Here is a 19,514-nt window from a genome sequence, read left to right as displayed (position 1 = left end):
CCATAAATGCTCCACTTTAGCCTGAATTTCCAGGTTACACAGAGCAAAACTCACGGCTAAACCTTCGTGTAGCTGAGAGATTCTGGCTTCAAAAATGCCTGTTCAACCTCGTCGGCACGGAAATTTTCCCAATTGAGACGGTAGTAGAATATTATGTCCCTGCTTATAGACTAAATGCCAACATATATAGTAAGGCAATTTGGGATGGAATGGCTGAGGACCCAAGAGGTGGAAAGAGCCAAAAAGACGAGTCGTAACAGCAGTCTGGTAGTTGGTTCAAATATACCTAATTCAGAAGTATGCTCACCAAGCTTTTACTCTTCGGTCTAGCCGGCCTTAATTGTGTCGAATCAATTAAGCCACCCCAGAAACCGCCGCCGCCGTCACCACGAGCACAGCCCTGATCCACTTTCGCAGAAAATGTCGTCTTCCAGCCCAAACTCCAACCACACTATTCTCTATCCCCGGCAAGTGGAACTATCAGATAGAAGTCTCCTCGCGACAGCCTCATACGGAGGTGACAAGACTCCATACTTCCCCATATTTCGAAGTGCAGATGGGGGTGCTACATGGTCCTGGATCTCCAACCTGACTGACCAAGTGAATGGACTGGGAATGTCGGCTCTGCCGGCACGGTTCTAGCCAGTGGAAACAGCTGGGGAAGTGAAAGCACAAACATTGATATATATGCCGTAAAGACAAGGGTCATACACGGAAGTTCGTCAGCAACGTGGCGAGAGGCCGCGGGCCAGATACTACAAATAGGAATCCACGTATTTGGGAGCCATTCATCGAGTGAGTGACGCTCTACCCATATTTCACCTTCGTTGCAGACACTGAACAGCAGGATTCTAGGTTTTTCAACACTACTGTCGGCGTGTTTTACTCCGATCAGCGTGACCCGCTGCATGGGCAAAAGCTTACCCACCAGGAATCGACAGACTTAAAATCTTGGGGTCCCGTGGTAGATGATGTTGCATATCTCAACTATACTGCCCGTCCTGGAATAACTATCATTTCCTATATCCCCCCTCTGAAGAAATGGATCCTGGTGCACGAATTCCCAGGGGGAGATAGCTGGTCTGGGGCAGGCTATCCGGTCTACTATCCAATGTCTGAGAGCCCATTTGATTTCCGATTCGCCTACGGCATACCCATCATGGTTGATGGGGTACAGCCAAACGCGTCTCCTTATGTGGTGTGGTCCTCGGTCGGCGGTGCCAATGGAGCCATCATTGTCAGCGACGCTGATCACAGCAGTGTCTTCACCAATCGAGCCGGTGGCCAACCTGATCAGTGGGAAATTCACGCCACATCTCAACCGGAGTCATACAGCCGGAGCTTACACGTCTTTGCAAAGTATCCGGATCATTTGATGATCCTGGGTGCAGGCGTCTTTAGTGGAACAGAGAATCTGCCGCTTTATCTCAGTGTGGTGAGCATAACAGATACCCTGGGGCAGGCAGCTGGAAAATAGAGAGGATAGAGAGGCTTTTCATGCTGGGAAGCCCGAAAATAACAGAGGTATGCCCCCCATCTTCATTGATTGGGGTTTGAACGGATTAAGAAGTGATGCTACGTTGAAATAATGAGAACTAAAATCTTGAGCCACTCCTTTTGCTCATAGCAGCTACTAAGCACAATCTAGAAAATGGCCAATTCCAATCCATACCTACTGAAACTATGCTGACACGGAAACTCCCAAGAATTTAGCTCCAACTGTTAACTTCGTCGAATTCTACCTACCTTAGTATCATCTACTATAGTCTACGAGGAGGAATTATCCTATTCGATAGACCCTAGCAAATTGAATGATATCCCCCGGCCGACTATTTACACTAGAAACTATTCTTTACTTTCATCATATTCATGAGGGGAGAGTCTCTCTACAAATACACTTTTCAACCCACAATCACTCTTCCTTCTCAGTAATCGTGCCAACATTACGCCAATCCCACCACAACCCCAGCGCAGTAAACATCCCCATCAACCCTTCAAAAGGAGCAACATTCTTCCAACCCCCACCACTACGATGAAAAACGACCATAGCCAAAAGCCGCCCCGGAATCGCAGCAAGCATCATGGGAATGTTATTCTGGTATGATGCAATGGCGTAGAATGAGCCCAGAGATAGGGACGTCAGACTATACAATTAATGTTAGGTATATACGGTGATAGTCTCGAGCCTAGATAGGAAGTGATATGTACCTGAGTGCTTGGATCGTGCCATTGCTAAGACCTTGTAAGGGTGAATCCGGGAGAGCTGCTGCGGCTGCTGGGAATAAGAGGGTGTAGATGCCGCTGGCTAGGAGGGGGACTGTCTGGATGCCGAAGACATAGGGAGCTATGAGGAGTGGCTTGCGTCTTGGCATGTTGGTTTTTGGGGACATGGTGCTTTGAGAGTTTGTAAGGCTTGGCTTTTGGGAAAGGGAGAGTCTCGTTGCTCGTCGGTTGACGTCGGAGGGAGGATCCGCGATCAGGCCGCCCAGACTAAGACCGAATCAGGCATCAGCTTACGGGGTCAGTTCAACCAATTCTGGTTGAGGCTCAAGCATCAGTAGTGGGGGCTGTTTCTACATGTTACTAATCGACTATGGATAACTAAGTTAGTCAACATGCAGTTAACTTGTACTCCCATGGAAACCGTTGTAGAAAATATTGGGTATCAATTCCAACTATGTACATGAAGATAACATAAAAGCCCGATCAATCAGATCAAGACCGTTCCACTACCGACGCCAGAGCCGCACTCACTATGCTCTTCCTACGAAGGCCATGATGATCGCCTCGTTTAGAAGCATCTCGCCCCGTATGAGAAGTATAGTGACTCTTCTCTATCCGGTGCGATTGCATAGCTCCAGAACTGCTTCTGCGTCGTCCACGAGCCTCGCCTGCAGAGGAATCCGCGGGTCCAAAGCGGCTGCGATGTAGTGTAAGTGCTCGTCGCCGGGGTGAGGACCGTGGTGGTAATGAGCTGGGGTGGCAGTCGTCTGGGAGCATGTCCGGGTTATAGGAGCCCTCTGCGACGACTGTCCGGCGGACTGCATCAATATCCCCTTCGTTGCATTGCAATTGTGAGATTTGTTGCCGTTGCATACGAACGTCCAGGTGATCTGGTATATTTGGGATCTGATTCGGAGTTTCCATTCTGTCTAGAGATAGGAAATCCGGTGGGATTGACGTGGGACTGGGGTTAGAACATAGCGAGGGCGAAGAGTCACATCGTCCGTCCTCATCATGATCCGTGTCCGGTGGCGTAAGGACATAGCCAGAGTACCGGCCAGAGAGTCTAGCCCCATTATGCCGAAACCGTGCCTGGTCCGGGATATCGGGGGCCTGGAGCGTATGTTCGTGCAATTTCTGCGTCAGGGTCGAAATGGAGAGACGTTTCTGCTCGTAGGGAAACGGCACAGAAGTTGGAGGCGGTTGTTGTGAGCGAAAGTAGGAGGATCGGGGGCGGGATAGAGTGCGGAATCGGTGCGACTGCGGCGAGGGGCATCGCGACGACAGGGGCGAGATCAGAGTACTGTCGCAATCGACCATGAGCCGGTCATCTGCATCCATGGCCAACCGGCCAGGTTGCGAGGAAGGCGACGAGAAAGAGAAGTCTTCGAACATGACGGCCAGAAGTACGTGGTCGGGATCTGAACGGGTTGCAGAGCCTCGAGGGGTAATCGGGGGGGTGGATGTACAGGAATGATCGAAGGGATTCTCAGTCGGCGCCCGATTCCGCGGTGAGACAAAGTCCACCAGGGCGTTGCAAGGCAGGGGACATGGAGATATAATGCGCTCGGGGAATTAGACGGGCGATTTACGATTTGCCCCAGAAGGAAAAATCTTGAATGGTTGAACCAGTGGATGGAGGGAGGCAAGACCACGTGATCTGGTGGCCTGCGCTTGCGTTGAGATTTCAAGGCGTTTTTAAACGCCCTGGTCCACCGTGCAAACTTTATTCTTTCCTTTCTTTTCTTGCGGCTTTGTGTCTGGTGGAGTTGGAGAAATGGATTTCACATTATACAGAGCGGAGATATTGTCCCGTCAAAGAACTCGTTCCAAGGGCAAAAGCCATACCCATATCCACATCCACTACGGAGTAGTAGATTTGCCACAAATCGACTCAAACACCCCCAAAGTATGCTCCCAAACTAATTTCCCCGTGTCATTTTTCCGAAGTTCTTGCAGGGGCTTCTTATTTCCATTGTCAGATCCATCCCAATGCAACAAATACGCACCACTACCCTTGGTCCCGTCGGAGCCTGGTGCCGCACGCTCAACGTCCTTAGACGCTCGTGGCGGGAAACGGGGGCTAGTGGCGGCGTATAGATGCCGCTCACCACTCTCGTCCAATGGCACCATCCAGGGGCGGGCCAGAACGAAAAGGGCACTCATGGCAGTGCGGGTGATCGCCCCGAAGTCGCGCATGAGACCTGTCTTCACTACACCCGGATAGGCGTGCACGAAGGATGTCGTTGGATACATAGATGACAAATGCTCCATAGACAGAGAGGTCATGGTAATGGCATGCTTGGCACAGTTTCGTAGCGAATAGTTTTTCTTCAGAGACAAGTCGTCGAGAATAAGGGGCGCTTCGCCACCGGCTTCCAGTACGGAAACCACTCGAGACAGATTTCGGTAGAGGCCCGGTTGGGTTGCAGTGGAGGATGCCTCGGTTGCCAAGCCGGCTTTGGTCAATTGCGGCACAAGATTCGTCAGGAACCGCATGCGAGAGTAGTAATGCAGACTAATTTTCTTATCCAGTCCTTCATCCGTTTCTATATCATAATAATTGTCAGTGGAACCCCGTCGATGCAGGAAATTGTCATAGGAATCGAAGATACCGTACCATCAGGCCCTTTGGTCGTCAATATTCCAGCAGTCATGAACAACAGATTGACTTTGTCTTCCTTGTCCTGGATAGTCTTGCAAGCCTCGTCCACACTCTTGAGGCGGGCAGCATCGCAATGCACAAAGTTGATTTGACCATTGGGATTGACTTGGCGGAGTTCCTCGATGATCTTGGAAGCTTGCTTCTCATTGCGACCGACAAGATAGACTCGTGGTGATACTGTGTCTCGTACCAAGGCACGAGCAGTCACTTCGCCAATCCCGCTGGTTCCGCCCACTGGTACATCTCTATGTCAGTTCGGAAGGGGCGGTACGGATAGGGGGCCTTGAGGATAACTTACCGAACACGGCCACTAAACCTGGGCCATAGTCTGCCAGGTTGACATTATTCTTCAGCACAGTTTCCAGTGATGCCATCTTTCAGATTTGTTGATGGTGAATGTCAGAATGATCAACGCGAAAGGATAACACCTTGCCTAGGTCACATGACTTTTCGATAGTCCTGCATTCCAATAGGCCCAATGATGGCTCGTCGTTTGAGTATTTAGGTGGGCAATGTGGAGAAATAAAGTTCTAACCTTACTTCAACCGGTTAGTAAACTGTCAGCATTCAACTCGGATATCTTGGCAAGTTCTGGTGTCAGCTCCTTTCTATGAATAAACAGTCAGATCAACCCGCCATTCCATCAAGTTTACGGCGGACTATTGGGTTCATCCCCAAACCCCCTAAATCCTATTCAGTGCCTTCACCGCTTATTCCACCGCCCTATACGCTCTAACTAAATATTCTTGACGTATAACTCACTATGGAGGTTATCTTATAAATCACATAGATATTTATCTGAGTTACGATAAGCTCGTTAATGAAGAATTATTATGTACTAGTATTATATACTAACGTAGCCGGTTTAATGATACGATTAGTCTTAAGATTAGTCTTGGGATTTAATAAGTTATACCTAGATTAATAAGTTATAGATTATATTAGATTGTAGTTCTACTAATCTAATTAGTTAAGTTAATCTAAACCAATTTCAATCGTTTCCCTGTGGTAGAATTGAGATTTTCCCGGTCTGAAAATCGCTAACTAAGGGTTTTGGGGAAGTGAACCCAATAGTCCGCCGTACAAGTTCCCCGTGGTCCCCGCGCTCTAGTCATTTGGGGCTCCAGCATAACAACGTGAGCAGCAAATCTAAGAGTAATTCCTTAGTCATAGCCCTATGTTATGTTGCTCTGAAGTTCCTTCTCTTGCTAATTCTTAACATAAGTCTACGATGTGTATCTCTGCTTCAATACCATACTCGGCTTTTTCGGTTGGTCCGGCAATGTTTCACGGATTTTGGTCGGAGAAATTCCATAATTGGCCAACGGGCTTCGTGCCTTTTTGATTTCGAGTCAACTGAGAGATTGCGGTCTTAGATTCAACGAGGCCAACGATGGAAGTTGAATCAGCTCTGATTGACTAATGAATGAACCATGGGAATGAATTGGATGCGGCGTAGCGAGGAAGAAGGAAAGGGCGAAGAAAACAGGAAGGAAGGAGGTGATGTTGTTGTATAGTTGTGACGACCAATCAGATGACGTTATTCCAAATCTTGATCTTAACCGCCTAATCAGAAGTAGAGAGCTATACTTTTGGCATTTGACCTGATTTGAATCTAATATTCACGGCATCCTGAATGGTGAACATTGGTGGAAGACCAATGGTATTCAATGGGACTTTGAAAAATGAGGAGTTCTTGTTGAACCCGGTGGATTTGTTGGTGGTTGGTCATGTTGTCAGGAAGAGATTTCGTGGACTTTTCATCGAGTTCACTATATGACTAGATGCCCGGGGTATAGGTACAAAACCGTACAGATCGATGAAGCGAGTAGTCCTAAAAACGGAGATGCAGAAGGGGGATGCTGGCTAGAAGGCTGTATACTGGGAAGGGAACACCTAATAAGCATGGAAAGTCCCTAGGGGGGTTTCGTTGCATCATGCTGTGTGGGAAGAATTTAAAAACCAACACAGTTCGGTCTTTGCGGTGTTTTGTTTAAAAAACAAAATTTTTTCTTTTTTCCGAGACACTGGAATCTCTTCTGTGTTGATGGGTAGGTCCGGTATATATCTCTACCGCGACAATCGAGATTGCCGCGAACAGACTTATCAGGACACTTAAAGCTATAACAATTCATTGAAGTTTTCTTTTCTAGGTAAATACGCAAGATATTTAATTGCTAATAAGACTCTACTCCAACACTAATTATGTACCTTCTCCAACAATCGTTGGTAAATTTGGAGCAACTTGACCCCAACTGGTTGACATCGGGCTTATCAACAGCGCAATCTCCCCGCACTTCGGATTTCCCGTCGGAGTTGCCCCCCCCCAACTGGCTCCAAGGATTGGGAATGCGCCAACTTCTCTTCTCCTCCAACTTCTTCCCACCAGCACAACTACCATGGCTACCTTTCTCAAGAAGCCCTTGAAGCTGGCCTTGGTGCAGCTTGCATCGGGTAATTGAATTGCCCCCCGTCGCGTCCACCATCCTTGTTCTAACCAAGCTATTATTTGCTGCAGGCGCGGACAAAGCCGTCAACCTCTCCCATGCCCGGAGCAAGGTCCTCGAGGCTGCCCAAGCCGGTGCACGACTGATCGTCCTCCCAGAGTGCTTCAACTCCCCCTACGGCACGCAATATTTCCCCAAATACGCCGAGACTCTCCACCCCTCCCCTCCAACGAAGGACCAGTCGCCCTCCTTCCACGCCCTGTCCGCGATTGCCGCCGAGGCAAATGCATACCTCGTCGGTGGCAGCATCCCCGAGTTGGAGCCGGAAACCAACAAATACTATAACACCTCGCTGGTGTTCTCGCCCACAGGTTCCTTGATCGGTAGCCACCGCAAGACGCATCTGTTCGATATCGATATCCCCGGGAAAATCAAGTTCAAGGAGAGCGATGTGTTGTCACCGGGCAATTCATTGACAGTCATAGATCTCCCCGAGTATGGCAAGATCGGTCTGGCTATCTGTTATGATATTCGGTTCCCAGAGTCGGCTATGATCGCGGCTCGCAAGGGCGCGTTCTTGCTTGTCTACCCCGGCGCGTTCAACACTACTACTGGACCTCTTCACTGGTCGCTTCTGGGACGAGCTCGTGCCGTGGATAACCAGACATATGTTGCGCTGTGCAGTCCGTCGCGGGATCTCGAGGCTAGCTATCATGCCTACGGCCACAGCTTGATTGCTGATCCTAGTGCTGGTATTCTGAGCGAGGCGGATGAAAAGGAGACCATTATCTATGCTGATTTGGATAATGATGCCATTGTGAATACTCGCAAGGGTATCCCTATCTACACTCAGCGGCGTTTTGATGTATACCCTGATGTGAGCGGCGAAGGCTCGAAGTAGACGGATTGGAGGTAGCTAAGAGAATGCATTGCATGGGCGGTATATTTAGACTGCGAATCACCAGGTATATCTTCGAGTGTTAATTTGCTTCAGATCGTAAGATGAAAAGTGTACAGGTAATAATGTAAGCTACTGAAGGTTGTCTGATCTTGGATGAGACTGCCAGCGATGAAAGTGACACCTCAGGCATGGATGTTTATGCCTGAGGCTGCCACGCAGGTTGATTCAAGATCACATGATGTCTCGCCCACCCACCAATCACAGCCCCACATTTCGATAAGCGAGCCCACTTCGAGCCCGTCGGCCCACACGAACTTTCACCCGCCGGCCACAATTCTGAATTTCTCTCCCCATCGACAACTTTCGCCCACAGTCGCCGACCACCCCATCCAACAGTCAGTCTCTCTCAACACACAAACCAACCTCCAGAATTTCACATTAACATTCTTCAGAAATGTCCTCCGCAAACACCGGCAAGAAGACCCGCTCGGCTATCTCCGACGTGGTGTCTCGCGAGTACACCATCAACCTCCACAAGCGGGTATGTTGAAGCTGAAAAAACCCCCCTCGAGACTCCCCCCCCCTACACGCGAGAACAAATCGATTCTGCGAAGAATCTGTGGAGGTACAAATGGACAGAGAACACACTCTCCTGAAATACGGAGTTTCTTCTATGAGGAAAATTAGTGTGTGTGCGCACTTGGGTGCGAAAAAGGGAACTGGACATTGAAAAATGTTCCAACACTTCCTTTTCAAACCACCCTTCCAACCACACCACCGCATTCTTTCTCGAAAAAAAAAATCAAGATTCGACAGTCTGGCAATCGGGAGGGGGGCGGAGACTCAACACTTCTTTCTTTCTCGCGCAGGGCGAAATCCCTCTGGCAGAAGGAGAGAATGGGTCTTTCTCCCCACTCCCGGTCGTCATGACATGGCCGACAAGAAGAAGAAATTAGTTTTATGAAGTCCACCTCTATGGCCGAACCAGAAATTCTCTCGCAGGGACTCGATCTCTACCAGATGGCATTCGGACGGAAGACTAATTGCAACCTTCTTTCCATGGTTATAGTGCCACGGTGTCAGCTTCAAGAAGCGTGCTCCCCGTGCTATCAAGGAGATCCGTGCTTTCGCCGAGAAGGCTATGGTAAGTGATATGACACCCTGATTATCCCGTCTCACCCTCTTTGAGGCCCATGCTAACCCTAATCTCTTCCTACAGGGCACCAAGGATGTCCGTGTCGACCCCGCCTTGAACAAGAAGGTCTGGGAGGCTGGTATCAAGGGCGTTCCCTTCCGTCTCCGCATCCGCATCTCCCGCAAGCGTAACGACGAGGAGGGTGCCAAGGAGCGTCTGTACTCCCACGTCCAGGCTGTCAACGTCAAGAACCCCAAGGGTCTGCACACCGCTACCGTCGATGACGCGTAAATGGGTTCTTTAATCCCATCGTTGTCGCTTCTATGATTCCATGTTACAACTGGGGTTTTGGTCGGGGCTTTTCAAAATAAAAAATACCTTCTTGCACGGCTTGTTTTCCGAGGCTTCATCGTAGTGTGTAATCTGTGTAATTTTCCATATCGTAGCGAGAACCTCTACATTCGAGTTTTCGACCTTGGTTGCTAGTCGACTATGCCCACTACAAGGTTCGCTTTACAAACTTCAAAAATCACAATGGGTGCGGAAACTCTTCATTCACAAAGATGGCCTAAATGCAAAATCCTCGCCGGATGTAGTATGTCGATAAGAAATGCAGGTAGAAACGAACTCAAAAAAAGAACTCCGGCCAGCTTTGATATCGTACATGCAATAAATGAGAAAACAAATCCGCAACCCGACCCGGAACACAGTAAACACAGTAAGAGGGAAAGACTCCTCCTTTTTTGCATATCATCATCATCTCTTTCTCACCCTCGGCGATTTCCTTAGTTCTTGATCTCTTGGATCTTGCTGTAGAGCTCTTCAATGGACTCCGCCTTGACACGAATGGCCCACTGCTCGGGCTTCTCGCTGTCGGCCTGCGGCACCATGAATTGAACGCTATTGCTCTGACGAGAATAGTCAAACTCCTTCTTAAGCAACGTGTTCAGGATGATGTTGCCACCGGGATCGGCACGGAGCACGATACGGGCACGCCCGGTCTCGGGGTGCTTGAGCAGACGGGCAACGCCTGTACCCTGGGAGGTCCAGCCGGTGGTCAGCTTGAACGCACGGGCACGGCATTCAAAAACCAAGGTTTCCTCTTCCTCGCCCGCATTGGCCTGGGACATGTCGAAGACTTCGCCGGGGGCAGTCTCCTCGTCAGGGGTAGCATCTCCAGAGTTAACCCCGCTGGAGGGCTGAGTAGAAGCCAGAGTCGACGCGGGAGCCGAAGTGACGGACAGGGCGGAATCAGTGGAAAACTTGATCGGCGAGGTAGGCTTCCAGGTCTTATCCGTAGCTGGTGCGGCGTTGTTTTGACCAAAGGAGATGGACTTGCCAAAGGAGGTTGACTGACCGAAGCTAGCCGAGAAGAGGCTCGATGTAGATGTAGAAGTCTCCTTTTGGGGAGTAGGGGTAGGAGCAGGAGACTGGATCCGATCAAACAAACTGCGACCGGCAGTGGGAGTTGGCGCTGGAACAGGTGTGTCCAGACTAGACTTGGCGGCATCAGTCTGTTCTGAAGGCTTGGTCCGCTTGGAGTTGCGCAGGGCAGATGCAAAATCGTCATCCGTACTGGCATCCTCTTCCGCAGGACGCTTGGAAGAAGAAGCCTTGCCCTCGTCACCAGACTCATCGCTGTCCTTGTCAGCTTCAGTCGGCTTCGGGGTAAGACGACCGAAGATGTTCTCGGATGCGGGCAAAGGCCGGCTAGAGGATTCAAAGATGGATCCAGTGGAGGATGCAGGAGACGCAGCACTGAAAACGGCATTATCGGCGGGTACAAATAGAGAGCTGGCAGCCGGTTTCTCGGCAGGCTTAACAGCATTGCTGCTAGTCTCCGCCGAGGCTGGCCCATCGACGTCAACCCACTCAAACTTTCCGTTCCTGAAAACAGACTTCTTCTGACTGCTAGCTTCGAGCTTCGCGCGCTTTTCACGCTGTTGCTCAGCATCACGACGCTCCCACTCTTCTTCGTCGTCGTCGTCTGAATCAAAGTCTTCCGCCTTGCGCTTGGCCTTCTCCTCAGCCATGGTCTTCTCTGCCTGCTTCTTGAACTGTGCCATAAAATCCACGGCGCCGACGCCATTCCCAAATTTGGGGGGAGCAGGAGCTGCAGAACCGTTCGGGGCTGTTGCAGAAGTTGATTGCGCGAACATATTGCCGGCCAATTTCGGGGCAGTAGAAGCGGTGGGCACTGCCGAAGCTGACTGCGCGAACATGTTACCTGCCAATTTGGGAGCAGGGGAAGTGGCTGGTGCAGGAGAGGCTGGCTGCCCAAACATGTTACCAGGCACCTTGGGTGCGGGAGAAGCAGCGGGCGCTGGTGAAGCTGGCTGCGCGAACATATTGCCTCCCAACTTGGGGGCAGGGGAAGCAACGGGTGCGGGAGAAGCAGCACTGCCATTTGACATGGACTTAGCAAACAAATTACCGGTAGCGCTCTGTGCCGGGTTTGACGCAGCTACCGGCTGAGCTGGGCTGGGGCTCGGCGAGGAGAAGGACTTGGCAAACACGCTGGATGTAGCGGAGCCGTTGGGGCCGTCGACATGGACAGACTTCTCAACTGTCTTCTTCACCTGTAGCTCGGGAGCACCCTTGATCGGCGCACCCATGCCCTTCCGAATCTTGATGTAATAGAGGATCAGATTATCGAAAGTGTCCGTTCCAGGTTGGTACTTCATGACTTCTTGCTTGAAGCGTGTATCCAATCCTCGGATCTTCCATAGTAGCTCGGCATTCTCTGTGATATCTTTGCTCGTGGTACGGGGGATACTTGGCTTAGGAATTGCTGCTTCAGGTTTCTGCACGCTAGCAATTCCAGAAGATGTCGCTGTGGGTGCCTTCACTGGGGTAGGTTGGGGAGCCGCAGTTTTACCACCGAGTAGGTTGCCAAATGGTTTAACGGGGCTCGGGGCAGGTTGCTCTGTCGCAGGCTTTGGCGCGAACGGGCTTGATGCTGCTGCCGGCTCAGCTGGCTTAGAAGTTGTCGAGGAGGCACCGAAAAGATTCTTGAATGGCTGAGGAGTTTCGGCGGGCTTGTCTGCGGCCTGCTGTGTCACAGGTTTGGGTGCAAACAGACTCGGCGTCGCTGTCGCCGGTTGAGCTGAGTTGGAGATGGTAGACAAACCGCCGAAACCGGCCCCGTAAGGCTTAACAATAGTATCTTTGGAGATTCCTTTAAACACATTATCAAAGGGTCCAGGCACTGCAGGCTCTTCGGAACTTTGCTGCGCGAAAATATTGCCTATTGAAGCAGGGGCGGTGGCAGGCTTCAGTGTGGCGGGCTGCGACGTAGTCGTCGATCCGAAGAGGTTCTTGAATGGCTGCGAAGCTGCAGTGGTAGAAGGTGCATCGTTGGTAGGAGCTTTGGGAGCAAAGAGGTTGGGTGTTGAACTCTGCTCTGCAGGCTTGGGAGCGAAAATGTTGCCTGAGGTAGATGGCTCAGCACTAGGTTTCGGCGAAAAGATGTTATTGGACGCAACTTGGGGCGTAGTCGCTTTTTCAGGTTCTGACGCTGCGGGCTTGGAGAACATGAACGGGTTGCTGGGGGCAGCAGCTGGGGCGGCTGCTTTGGAAGCAAAAAGATTGTTTGTAGCAGGCTTCGCAGGCTCCGATGGGTTGGAAGTGGCAGGCGTGGCTCCAAATAGGGACCCAAAGGGCTGTGCCTGAGAGGTTGCAGTGGGTGCCTGACTAGCAAAGGCAGGCTTGGCCGCGAAGGCTTCTGGCTTGTCACTTGGGGGCTTCTCAGCAGCAGCAGGCAAGCTCAGACCACCAAATGGATTGCCGGCTGGTGCAGCAGGCTTCGAAGAAAAAATATTCGAGGCACCCGATTCGCCGAAGATATTCTTACTCGGGAGGGAGGAAGACGCAGCGAAGACGTTCTTAGGTTTAGCGTCAGGAGACATCTGCATGGAATCCGCAACAGCATTTCCGGTGGCTTTGGGGGCCGCTGGTTGTCCAAACAGGCCGGTGGTTGCTGAACTGCTCGCATTTTGGGGTGCGCCAAACGAAAAGGCTGGCTGAGAGGTGGGTTGAGAGGTAGGTTGAGCAGCGGGTTGACTTCCAAGTCCGCCAAAGCTTACAGAGCCCGTAGTGGAGCTTGGTTGAGCAGGGGCAGAATTTCCGGCAGTGAAAGGGTTGTTCGCAAATGGGTTGCTTGCAGGAGCTCCAAATCCACCGCCAAAGTTGAATGACGTTGAGCTATTCCCGCCAAAAGAGAACGGGGCAGAGTCTCCTTGTGTGGGTTGGCTTGGCGTTGCGGTAGCCCCAGGGAAGCTTTGGCTTTGACCGAAGCTAAAGCCGGTTGACTGATTTGTGGGTGCGGAAAATGAGGGAGCTGGAGCAGACGAGAGCTGTGAGAAAGCGCCGGATGGTTCACCGGCTCCACCAGTCGGGGTTGTTCCACGAGGACGTCTGCGAATTTCTTTGATCCTAGAGACATCAGAAGGGGCGGGGGTCAGCATGGTTTCCAGATTTCGCTTAGACATGATGAAAAGGGTTGTGGGATGGATTTTCAGAATGAGAGATGGGGGAAGAGAGCCGAAAGCTGTGGATTTGCAGAAGATGCGAGGAGTGGATGAAGGATGGAGTGGGAATGTCAGAGAGACGAGGTGAGAATCACCTCACCCCAAACGCGTTCGCGATACATCCCAACAACGCGCGTTGGTGGGGGAAAGCTCCTCGACGACTTGGCCGCTCCTGCAGAGTCATTGCAATCGACTCTCACCACCACCACCACCACCTCTCTCTCTTCCACGACACATGCGTCCACGCGTAGAACCGCCGTGATACGATAGATAGACCAAAAGGGATAGAAGACTTACTTTCTGTTGGCCAACTGAGCGGCCGTCGCCCGTTGGGGCTTCTCCTCGGGTGTGCCCATCATACCGAATTCGTGCATTCTGTCTGAGCCTCCTTGAAGACCGTCAGCTAAGCGTTTGGACATGCTACGGCTGGCTTAGATCGCGTGCTCGCGCGTGGCTCGAAGCTCAAAGGTTTGCGGGCACCGAGTAAGCCTGAACACCTTCCCTCAGATCAAAGACGATCCTCGAACCTGGCGCTCGTTCATACACGATTCGACTCCACGAGTCTCGACGGGATTCGAGGGGATTCGGCGGAGGGATGGGGATACTGGGGTGGCGGTCACGATCGATAGCTGAATGCGCTTCTCGAGTGCCAACCGCGTGCAAGACCTGGTCGGAGGTGCAGTTTCCAATATCACGCGCAGGCAGATACGACGGTGAAGATGCGTGGCTTGCGATCACCGTTTGTGATTCCTCGGATATCCAAAGACCAAATCTTAGGTTGTCCTTGTTAAGTTGGATGTCGGTCGTTGGCGGTGCCTGGTTCCGTGACACGACCTCGTTCGCGAATGTGTCGCGCGAGTGGCTCCAAAGCGGGCTAACCGGAGTCAAGGTTGATTGATGAACAGGAAAGTGGAATCTGTTTACCTCGGATGGCAAACAGTCTAGGCGATGTTTAGAGGTGGAGGTGGAGGTAGAATGGAGATGGCCCTGATTATTTTTTTTACGTTCGCGGAGGTCGTCGCGGAGGCAAGAACACCACAGCAGAAAAATCCAGTCACGTGGTTTCTTGGCATCCACCGCCATCAATAGAAACCCGAGCTTCCTATGGATTAGACAATGGTACTTTGGTCCATGTTTACGAAGCATGGTAGGAACAGGTGTAGAAGTTTTGGGGATTTTTTGGGCAAATTTAAAGGGTAGCACTGAATGGAAATCTATGCTGCATTTTATGAAAGCTGCAACTTTTGGCTTTGTAGCTCTCTCGTAGGCTTTCCTGACAATGACGTCGCGACCTTGGGAACAAAGTCCGTCTTAAACCCGTCCAGCTGCGCAGCAGGGTACTCGGATCCGTGCACGGTGCACTCGCGACTATGTTCAAATATGTAAATAATAATTGGTGGCCAATATATTAGACAGTCATAAGGATTGGTTTAACTGTAACTAGTGAATGGTGTTGTGTTGGAATATTACTGAGAGGTGTGTGGATAAATTGGCTATCTTGGGGTGACAATATATATCTCGGGCTATAACTAGGTACTATTACGTGTTGTCGAGCTTCCTTGGATAATTACAATACCTAAAGACTTGTAATCCCGAGTATCCGCGGTTTCTTGCATAATGTTCCACTAACCGACTATCAGATCAGGCAAGATCATGATCGCGTGGGTTGGGTGGGCTCGGCTATACTCGAACCGCAACGTGAGCCCGAATGTAACGGAAGCTAGGATACGAACCCTCGTATAGGGTCGTACGGCAGCAGGAACCTTCCGAGGCGGAGTACTTCTCGAGGTAAAATGGACATGTACGTCCTAGACCAATTCGTGATTCTTCGGACTAGGTAACGCATTAGGCGTGTGGCGTGTAAATTGCCTAAACCCCGAGGGCCATTCATAGACGGGGCAGTATAGTTACCTCCGAGTATGAGGGGAAGCGACGAGACTCTCGAGGCAGAGTTTAGATCTCTGACACGCTAGTTTATCTACCTTTGTGAAGATTATTGCTTACGGATAGGCGTGAGAGCCTGAGAGGATGTGGATCTTGCCTTGGTATCTCGCAGTAGTTGACGAAGTATAAGTTTTCACAGTGTTTGGAACAAAGGCGTCGACACTTGTCGTTTGGGTATAGTCATCATTATCGTTAACTACAAATTATTGTTTACTGCAAGCATGGCCTATTCGCTCGTTAATAGACTTGAAGCCGAATCCTTGTAAAGCATCATTAATTACTTGTTGCTTTTGCCAATTTACTTGACCCCTGAGTCACATTTCCCCCCCTCCAAGTGGCGGCAGTCAATCCTGCAGCGAGTCACATTCCATTCCCGCTTTGAGCTGCACTCCACGGGGCTAGCGTCCCTAGTGCTTTAGTTTCTTCTTCCTCGTCAAGAAGAGGCAGCCCTTCGATCTCCCGATTGGTCCGATGCCGCTAAATATTGACAGGGGGGATCTCGACTCCCCCCCCGTGGGGCCCGATCGGCATGGTCGATTCCCGTTCTTAATTCTGCACTCCCCCCGATCATGAGGGCAGGAAAGTCGGCATGACAGCCTCACAGGCCGAAATCGGTCATGATGGCTTGCTTCACCCCATGTCCTGGACTGCCTCTTTTGCGAGCTAGCCCCGGGTTTCAGGGTCACTCGCCATCTATTTCCCCGTCTCGAGTGGTATCCGGGGGTGGCATTTTATTCGCGCTAGCTTTTGTGATGCTTTGAGAATGTGTGTGAAGGAGCAGGGGTGGAAACCTCACCCCTTTTTTCGAATTGTCATGCGCGTTCCATGCATGTTATTATTGATCCGAGTTGCAGGTTGCCTGCCGGGCAGCCTGAGAAGGGTGGAGATCTATAAGATCAACCATGTGTCCTGTGCACTGTCAGGGCGGCCCACCTTCTTTTTGGTCTAACCTGGTGTCAAGATGCGTTTCGTGCCATTCCTCTCATGCCTTTCTGCCATAGCATGTGCGAATGCACAGCTATTGGATATCCCGCAAGTTGACGCGCTGGTCAAGGAAGCGTTGAAGCCTCTGTCTGCGTGGACGCATTATCATGGTCCCAAAGAGAGCACGTTGAACGCCAACATCCAAGGAGTGGTGGAAGCGGCAACTGCAGCCGTGACCGATCCTTCATACTGGCTGGCAGACATCACTCATCAAGGCCTGGCCGCATTCAACTCCAACCCGTCTGGATACAAGGTCTTCCGCAATGTCAAGGACTACGGCGCCGTAGGTAAGATTATACAAACCAAAGGCTTGATCAAGGGATGCATCTAACATGCGTTATAGGTGATGGTGTGACGGATGATACTGCTGCCATCAACTCTGCTATTAGTGATGGCGGCCGATTTGGTCCTTCGAGCCGCGAGTCTTCCACAACAACTCCCGCCATTGTATACTTCCCAGCCGGAACCTACCTGATTTCGTCGTCGATCCTTGACTATTACTTTACCCAACTGATCGGTAATCCCAACTCAATTCCAGTCATCAAGGCCACTTCTGGGTTCACGGGCCTTGGGTTGATTGACGGAGACCAATACCAAAGCGATGGCAATCAAGGCTGGGGGTCCACAAATGTGTTCTTCAGACAGATCCGGAACTTGAAGCTGGATTTGACCTCCATCCCAGCAAGCTCTGCTGCTACTGGTATTCACTGGCCGACTGGTCAGGCCACTAGCATTCAAAATGTTGAGATTGCCATGAGCTCTGCGTCGGGTACCCAGCACCAGGGTATCTTTATTGAGAACGGTATGTCTTCCCCCATGATATAATGGATATCTGCTTACATCTTTCCAAAGGCTCTGGAGGCTTCTTGAACGACATTACAATCACCGGTGGACTCTACGGAGCTAATATCGGCAACCAGCAATTCACCATGCGCAACCTGGCCGTCTCCGATGCTGTGACTGGAATCTCCCAAATCTGGGACTGGGGTTGGACATATCAGGGACTCACCCTGACCAACTGCACAACTGGTCTCTCGATTAACAATGGGGGTGCTGGCAACCAGCTCGTTGGCTCGGTCAATGTTCTCGATAGCACCATCCAAGACTGTCCTACTTTTGTGACGACAGCCTGGGCAAGCTCGACTTCGTCCAACGGTAGTCTCATCCTGGAGAATATCGCCCTTGACAATGTCCCCGTTGCAGTGCAGGGAACCAGCGGCACTGTACTATCGGGAACAAGCGGGGCATCCACTATCAGCGCTTGGGGTCAGGGCCACAAGTACACTCCTAGCGGTCCCACTAACTTCCAGGGCAGCTTCACCGCGCCAACGCGCCCAAGTGCACTGCTTGCAAGCGGCTCATCGAGATACTACACCAAGTCCAAGCCTCAGTATGAGGCTTCGCCTACATCATCATTCGTTAGCATTCGCGGCGCTGGGGCCAAGGGAGATGGTTCCACCGATGACACTTCAGCCATCCAGTCTGCAATCACCTCAGCCGCATCCTCTGGCAAGATTGTCTTCTTTGACCAAGGAACATACAAGGTCACGGGTACCATCTACATTCCTTCCGGCTCCCGCATCGTCGGCGAGGCCTACCCCGTGATTATGGCTAGCGGAAGCACATTCTCAAGCATCTCTAGCCCTGCCCCTGTCATCCAGGTTGGAAAGTCTGGCGAATCTGGATCTATTGAATGGTCCGATATGATTGTTAGCACCCAAGGATCTACGCCCGGTGCTGTTCTTATTGAGTGGAACTTGGCCGCAGCATCTGGCTCCGGCATGTGGGATGTCCACACTCGGATTGGAGGATTCACCGGCTCTCAGCAACAGGTCGCTCAGTGTCCCACCACTGCGGCGGTGAGTGCTGCCTGTGAAGTTGCTTATATGTCCATGCACATCACTAGCAGCGCGAGTGGTGTGTACATGGAGAATGTTTGGCTATGGACTGCCGACCATGACCTTGACAGTGCCTCCAACACGCAGATCTCCGTGTACACTGGCCGTGGTCTGCTGATCGAGGGAAAGAATATTTGGCTGTAAGTTTCACCCTTTGACAACCTGTGATCGCAGAACATGGCTCACATTGACCTTAGCATCGGAACTGGAGTGGAACATCACTCCTTGTACCAGTACCAGTTCTCCGGTGCCAGCTCAGTTATGGCAGGCTTTATTCAGACTGAGACACCGTAAGCCAGCACTCGTAACGATTGACACCTTGTCTAAAGACTAACATGCAATGTTTAGGTACTACCAAACCAACCCCAACGCAGCCAACAGTCCTTACCCAACCAACTCTGCCTTGAACGACCCCAGCTACAGCAGCTGCCTCGGCGGGAACTGCGACGCCCTCGGTCTACGCGTTCTCAACAGCCAGGACATCATTATTTACGGAGCCGGCTTGTACAGCTTCTTTAACAACTACAGCACTACATGCTCCACATTCCCTACTCCCGAGAACTGCCAGAGCGAGATCTTCAGTATCGAGGGTACCACTAGCTCGTTGGTGGTTTACTCGCTCAGCACCGTGGGAACGACCAACATGATCGTCAAAGATGGTAGCTCACTTGCAGTTGTCAGTGATAACCTGGCAACTTATGCTGCTACCATCGCGTACTTCACTCTTTAGGATGTTTCCTGATTTTTTTTATTTTGTTTTCGAGTACATATTTTCAACTTACCGTCTT

At 51.0% G+C, this 19,514-nt stretch overlaps 10 protein-coding genes across 10 annotated transcripts; 4 read left to right on the top strand and 6 right to left on the bottom strand.

Annotated features, from left to right (window-relative positions):
• Nucleotides 1-420: 420 nt before the first annotated feature.
• N7496_002233 (Sialidase) lies at nt 421-1,477 on the top strand (the record flags this gene model as incomplete). Its single annotated transcript, XM_056695164.1, has 2 exons — nt 421-600; nt 845-1,477. 2 exons carry the CDS (start codon nt 421-423, stop codon nt 1,475-1,477), a joined length of 813 nt encoding a protein of 270 aa, XP_056557376.1.
• Nucleotides 1,478-1,912: 435 nt separating this feature from the next.
• On the bottom strand, nt 1,913-2,390 carry N7496_002232 (uncharacterized protein; the record flags this gene model as incomplete). The annotated part of the gene is made up of 2 exons (XM_056695163.1): nt 1,913-2,144; nt 2,209-2,390. The coding sequence occupies 2 exons, from the start codon at nt 2,388-2,390 to the stop codon at nt 1,913-1,915; spliced, it is 414 nt and encodes a 137-aa protein (XP_056557375.1).
• Nucleotides 2,391-2,715: 325 nt separating this feature from the next.
• Nucleotides 2,716-3,618, bottom strand: N7496_002231 (uncharacterized protein; the record flags this gene model as incomplete). Its single annotated transcript, XM_056695162.1, has 1 exon — nt 2,716-3,618. The coding sequence occupies one exon, from the start codon at nt 3,616-3,618 to the stop codon at nt 2,716-2,718; it is 903 nt and encodes a 300-aa protein (XP_056557374.1).
• A 468-nt stretch (nt 3,619-4,086) lies between these two features.
• On the bottom strand, nt 4,087-5,262 carry N7496_002230 (uncharacterized protein; the record flags this gene model as incomplete). The annotated part of the gene is made up of 3 exons (XM_056695161.1): nt 4,087-4,772; nt 4,844-5,122; nt 5,187-5,262. 3 exons carry the CDS (start codon nt 5,260-5,262, stop codon nt 4,087-4,089), a joined length of 1,041 nt encoding a protein of 346 aa, XP_056557373.1.
• A 2,025-nt stretch (nt 5,263-7,287) lies between these two features.
• On the top strand, nt 7,288-8,236 carry N7496_002229 (carbon-nitrogen hydrolase family protein; the record flags this gene model as incomplete). The annotated part of the gene is made up of 2 exons (XM_056695160.1): nt 7,288-7,342; nt 7,407-8,236. 2 exons carry the CDS (start codon nt 7,288-7,290, stop codon nt 8,234-8,236), a joined length of 885 nt encoding a protein of 294 aa, XP_056557372.1.
• Nucleotides 8,237-8,690: 454 nt separating this feature from the next.
• On the top strand, nt 8,691-9,662 carry N7496_002228 (60S ribosomal protein eL31; the record flags this gene model as incomplete). Its single annotated transcript, XM_056695159.1, has 3 exons — nt 8,691-8,777; nt 9,306-9,380; nt 9,456-9,662. 3 exons carry the CDS (start codon nt 8,691-8,693, stop codon nt 9,660-9,662), a joined length of 369 nt encoding a protein of 122 aa, XP_056557371.1.
• A 494-nt stretch (nt 9,663-10,156) lies between these two features.
• N7496_002227 (uncharacterized protein) lies at nt 10,157-13,861 on the bottom strand (the record flags this gene model as incomplete). Its single annotated transcript, XM_056695158.1, has 1 exon — nt 10,157-13,861. The coding sequence occupies one exon, from the start codon at nt 13,859-13,861 to the stop codon at nt 10,157-10,159; it is 3,705 nt and encodes a 1,234-aa protein (XP_056557370.1).
• Nucleotides 13,862-13,996: 135 nt separating this feature from the next.
• Nucleotides 13,997-14,319, bottom strand: N7496_002226 (uncharacterized protein; the record flags this gene model as incomplete). The annotated part of the gene is made up of 2 exons (XM_056695157.1): nt 13,997-14,072; nt 14,198-14,319. 2 exons carry the CDS (start codon nt 14,317-14,319, stop codon nt 13,997-13,999), a joined length of 198 nt encoding a protein of 65 aa, XP_056557369.1.
• A 43-nt stretch (nt 14,320-14,362) lies between these two features.
• Nucleotides 14,363-15,046, bottom strand: N7496_002225 (uncharacterized protein; the record flags this gene model as incomplete). Its single annotated transcript, XM_056695156.1, has 1 exon — nt 14,363-15,046. The coding sequence occupies one exon, from the start codon at nt 15,044-15,046 to the stop codon at nt 14,363-14,365; it is 684 nt and encodes a 227-aa protein (XP_056557368.1).
• Nucleotides 15,047-16,805: 1,759 nt separating this feature from the next.
• Nucleotides 16,806-19,456, top strand: N7496_002224 (glycoside hydrolase family 55 protein; the record flags this gene model as incomplete). Its single annotated transcript, XM_056695155.1, has 5 exons — nt 16,806-17,115; nt 17,172-17,630; nt 17,681-18,866; nt 18,924-19,016; nt 19,075-19,456. The coding sequence occupies 5 exons, from the start codon at nt 16,806-16,808 to the stop codon at nt 19,454-19,456; spliced, it is 2,430 nt and encodes an 809-aa protein (XP_056557367.1).
• Nucleotides 19,457-19,514: the final 58 nt, after the last annotated feature.

This window comes from Penicillium cataractarum, assembly GCF_028827025.1.
Source record: "Penicillium cataractarum strain IBT 29864 chromosome Unknown utg000002l, whole genome shotgun sequence".
Classification (NCBI taxonomy): domain Eukaryota; kingdom Fungi; phylum Ascomycota; class Eurotiomycetes; order Eurotiales; family Aspergillaceae; genus Penicillium; species Penicillium cataractarum.
This window is presented reverse-complemented; position numbering and strand designations above follow the sequence as displayed.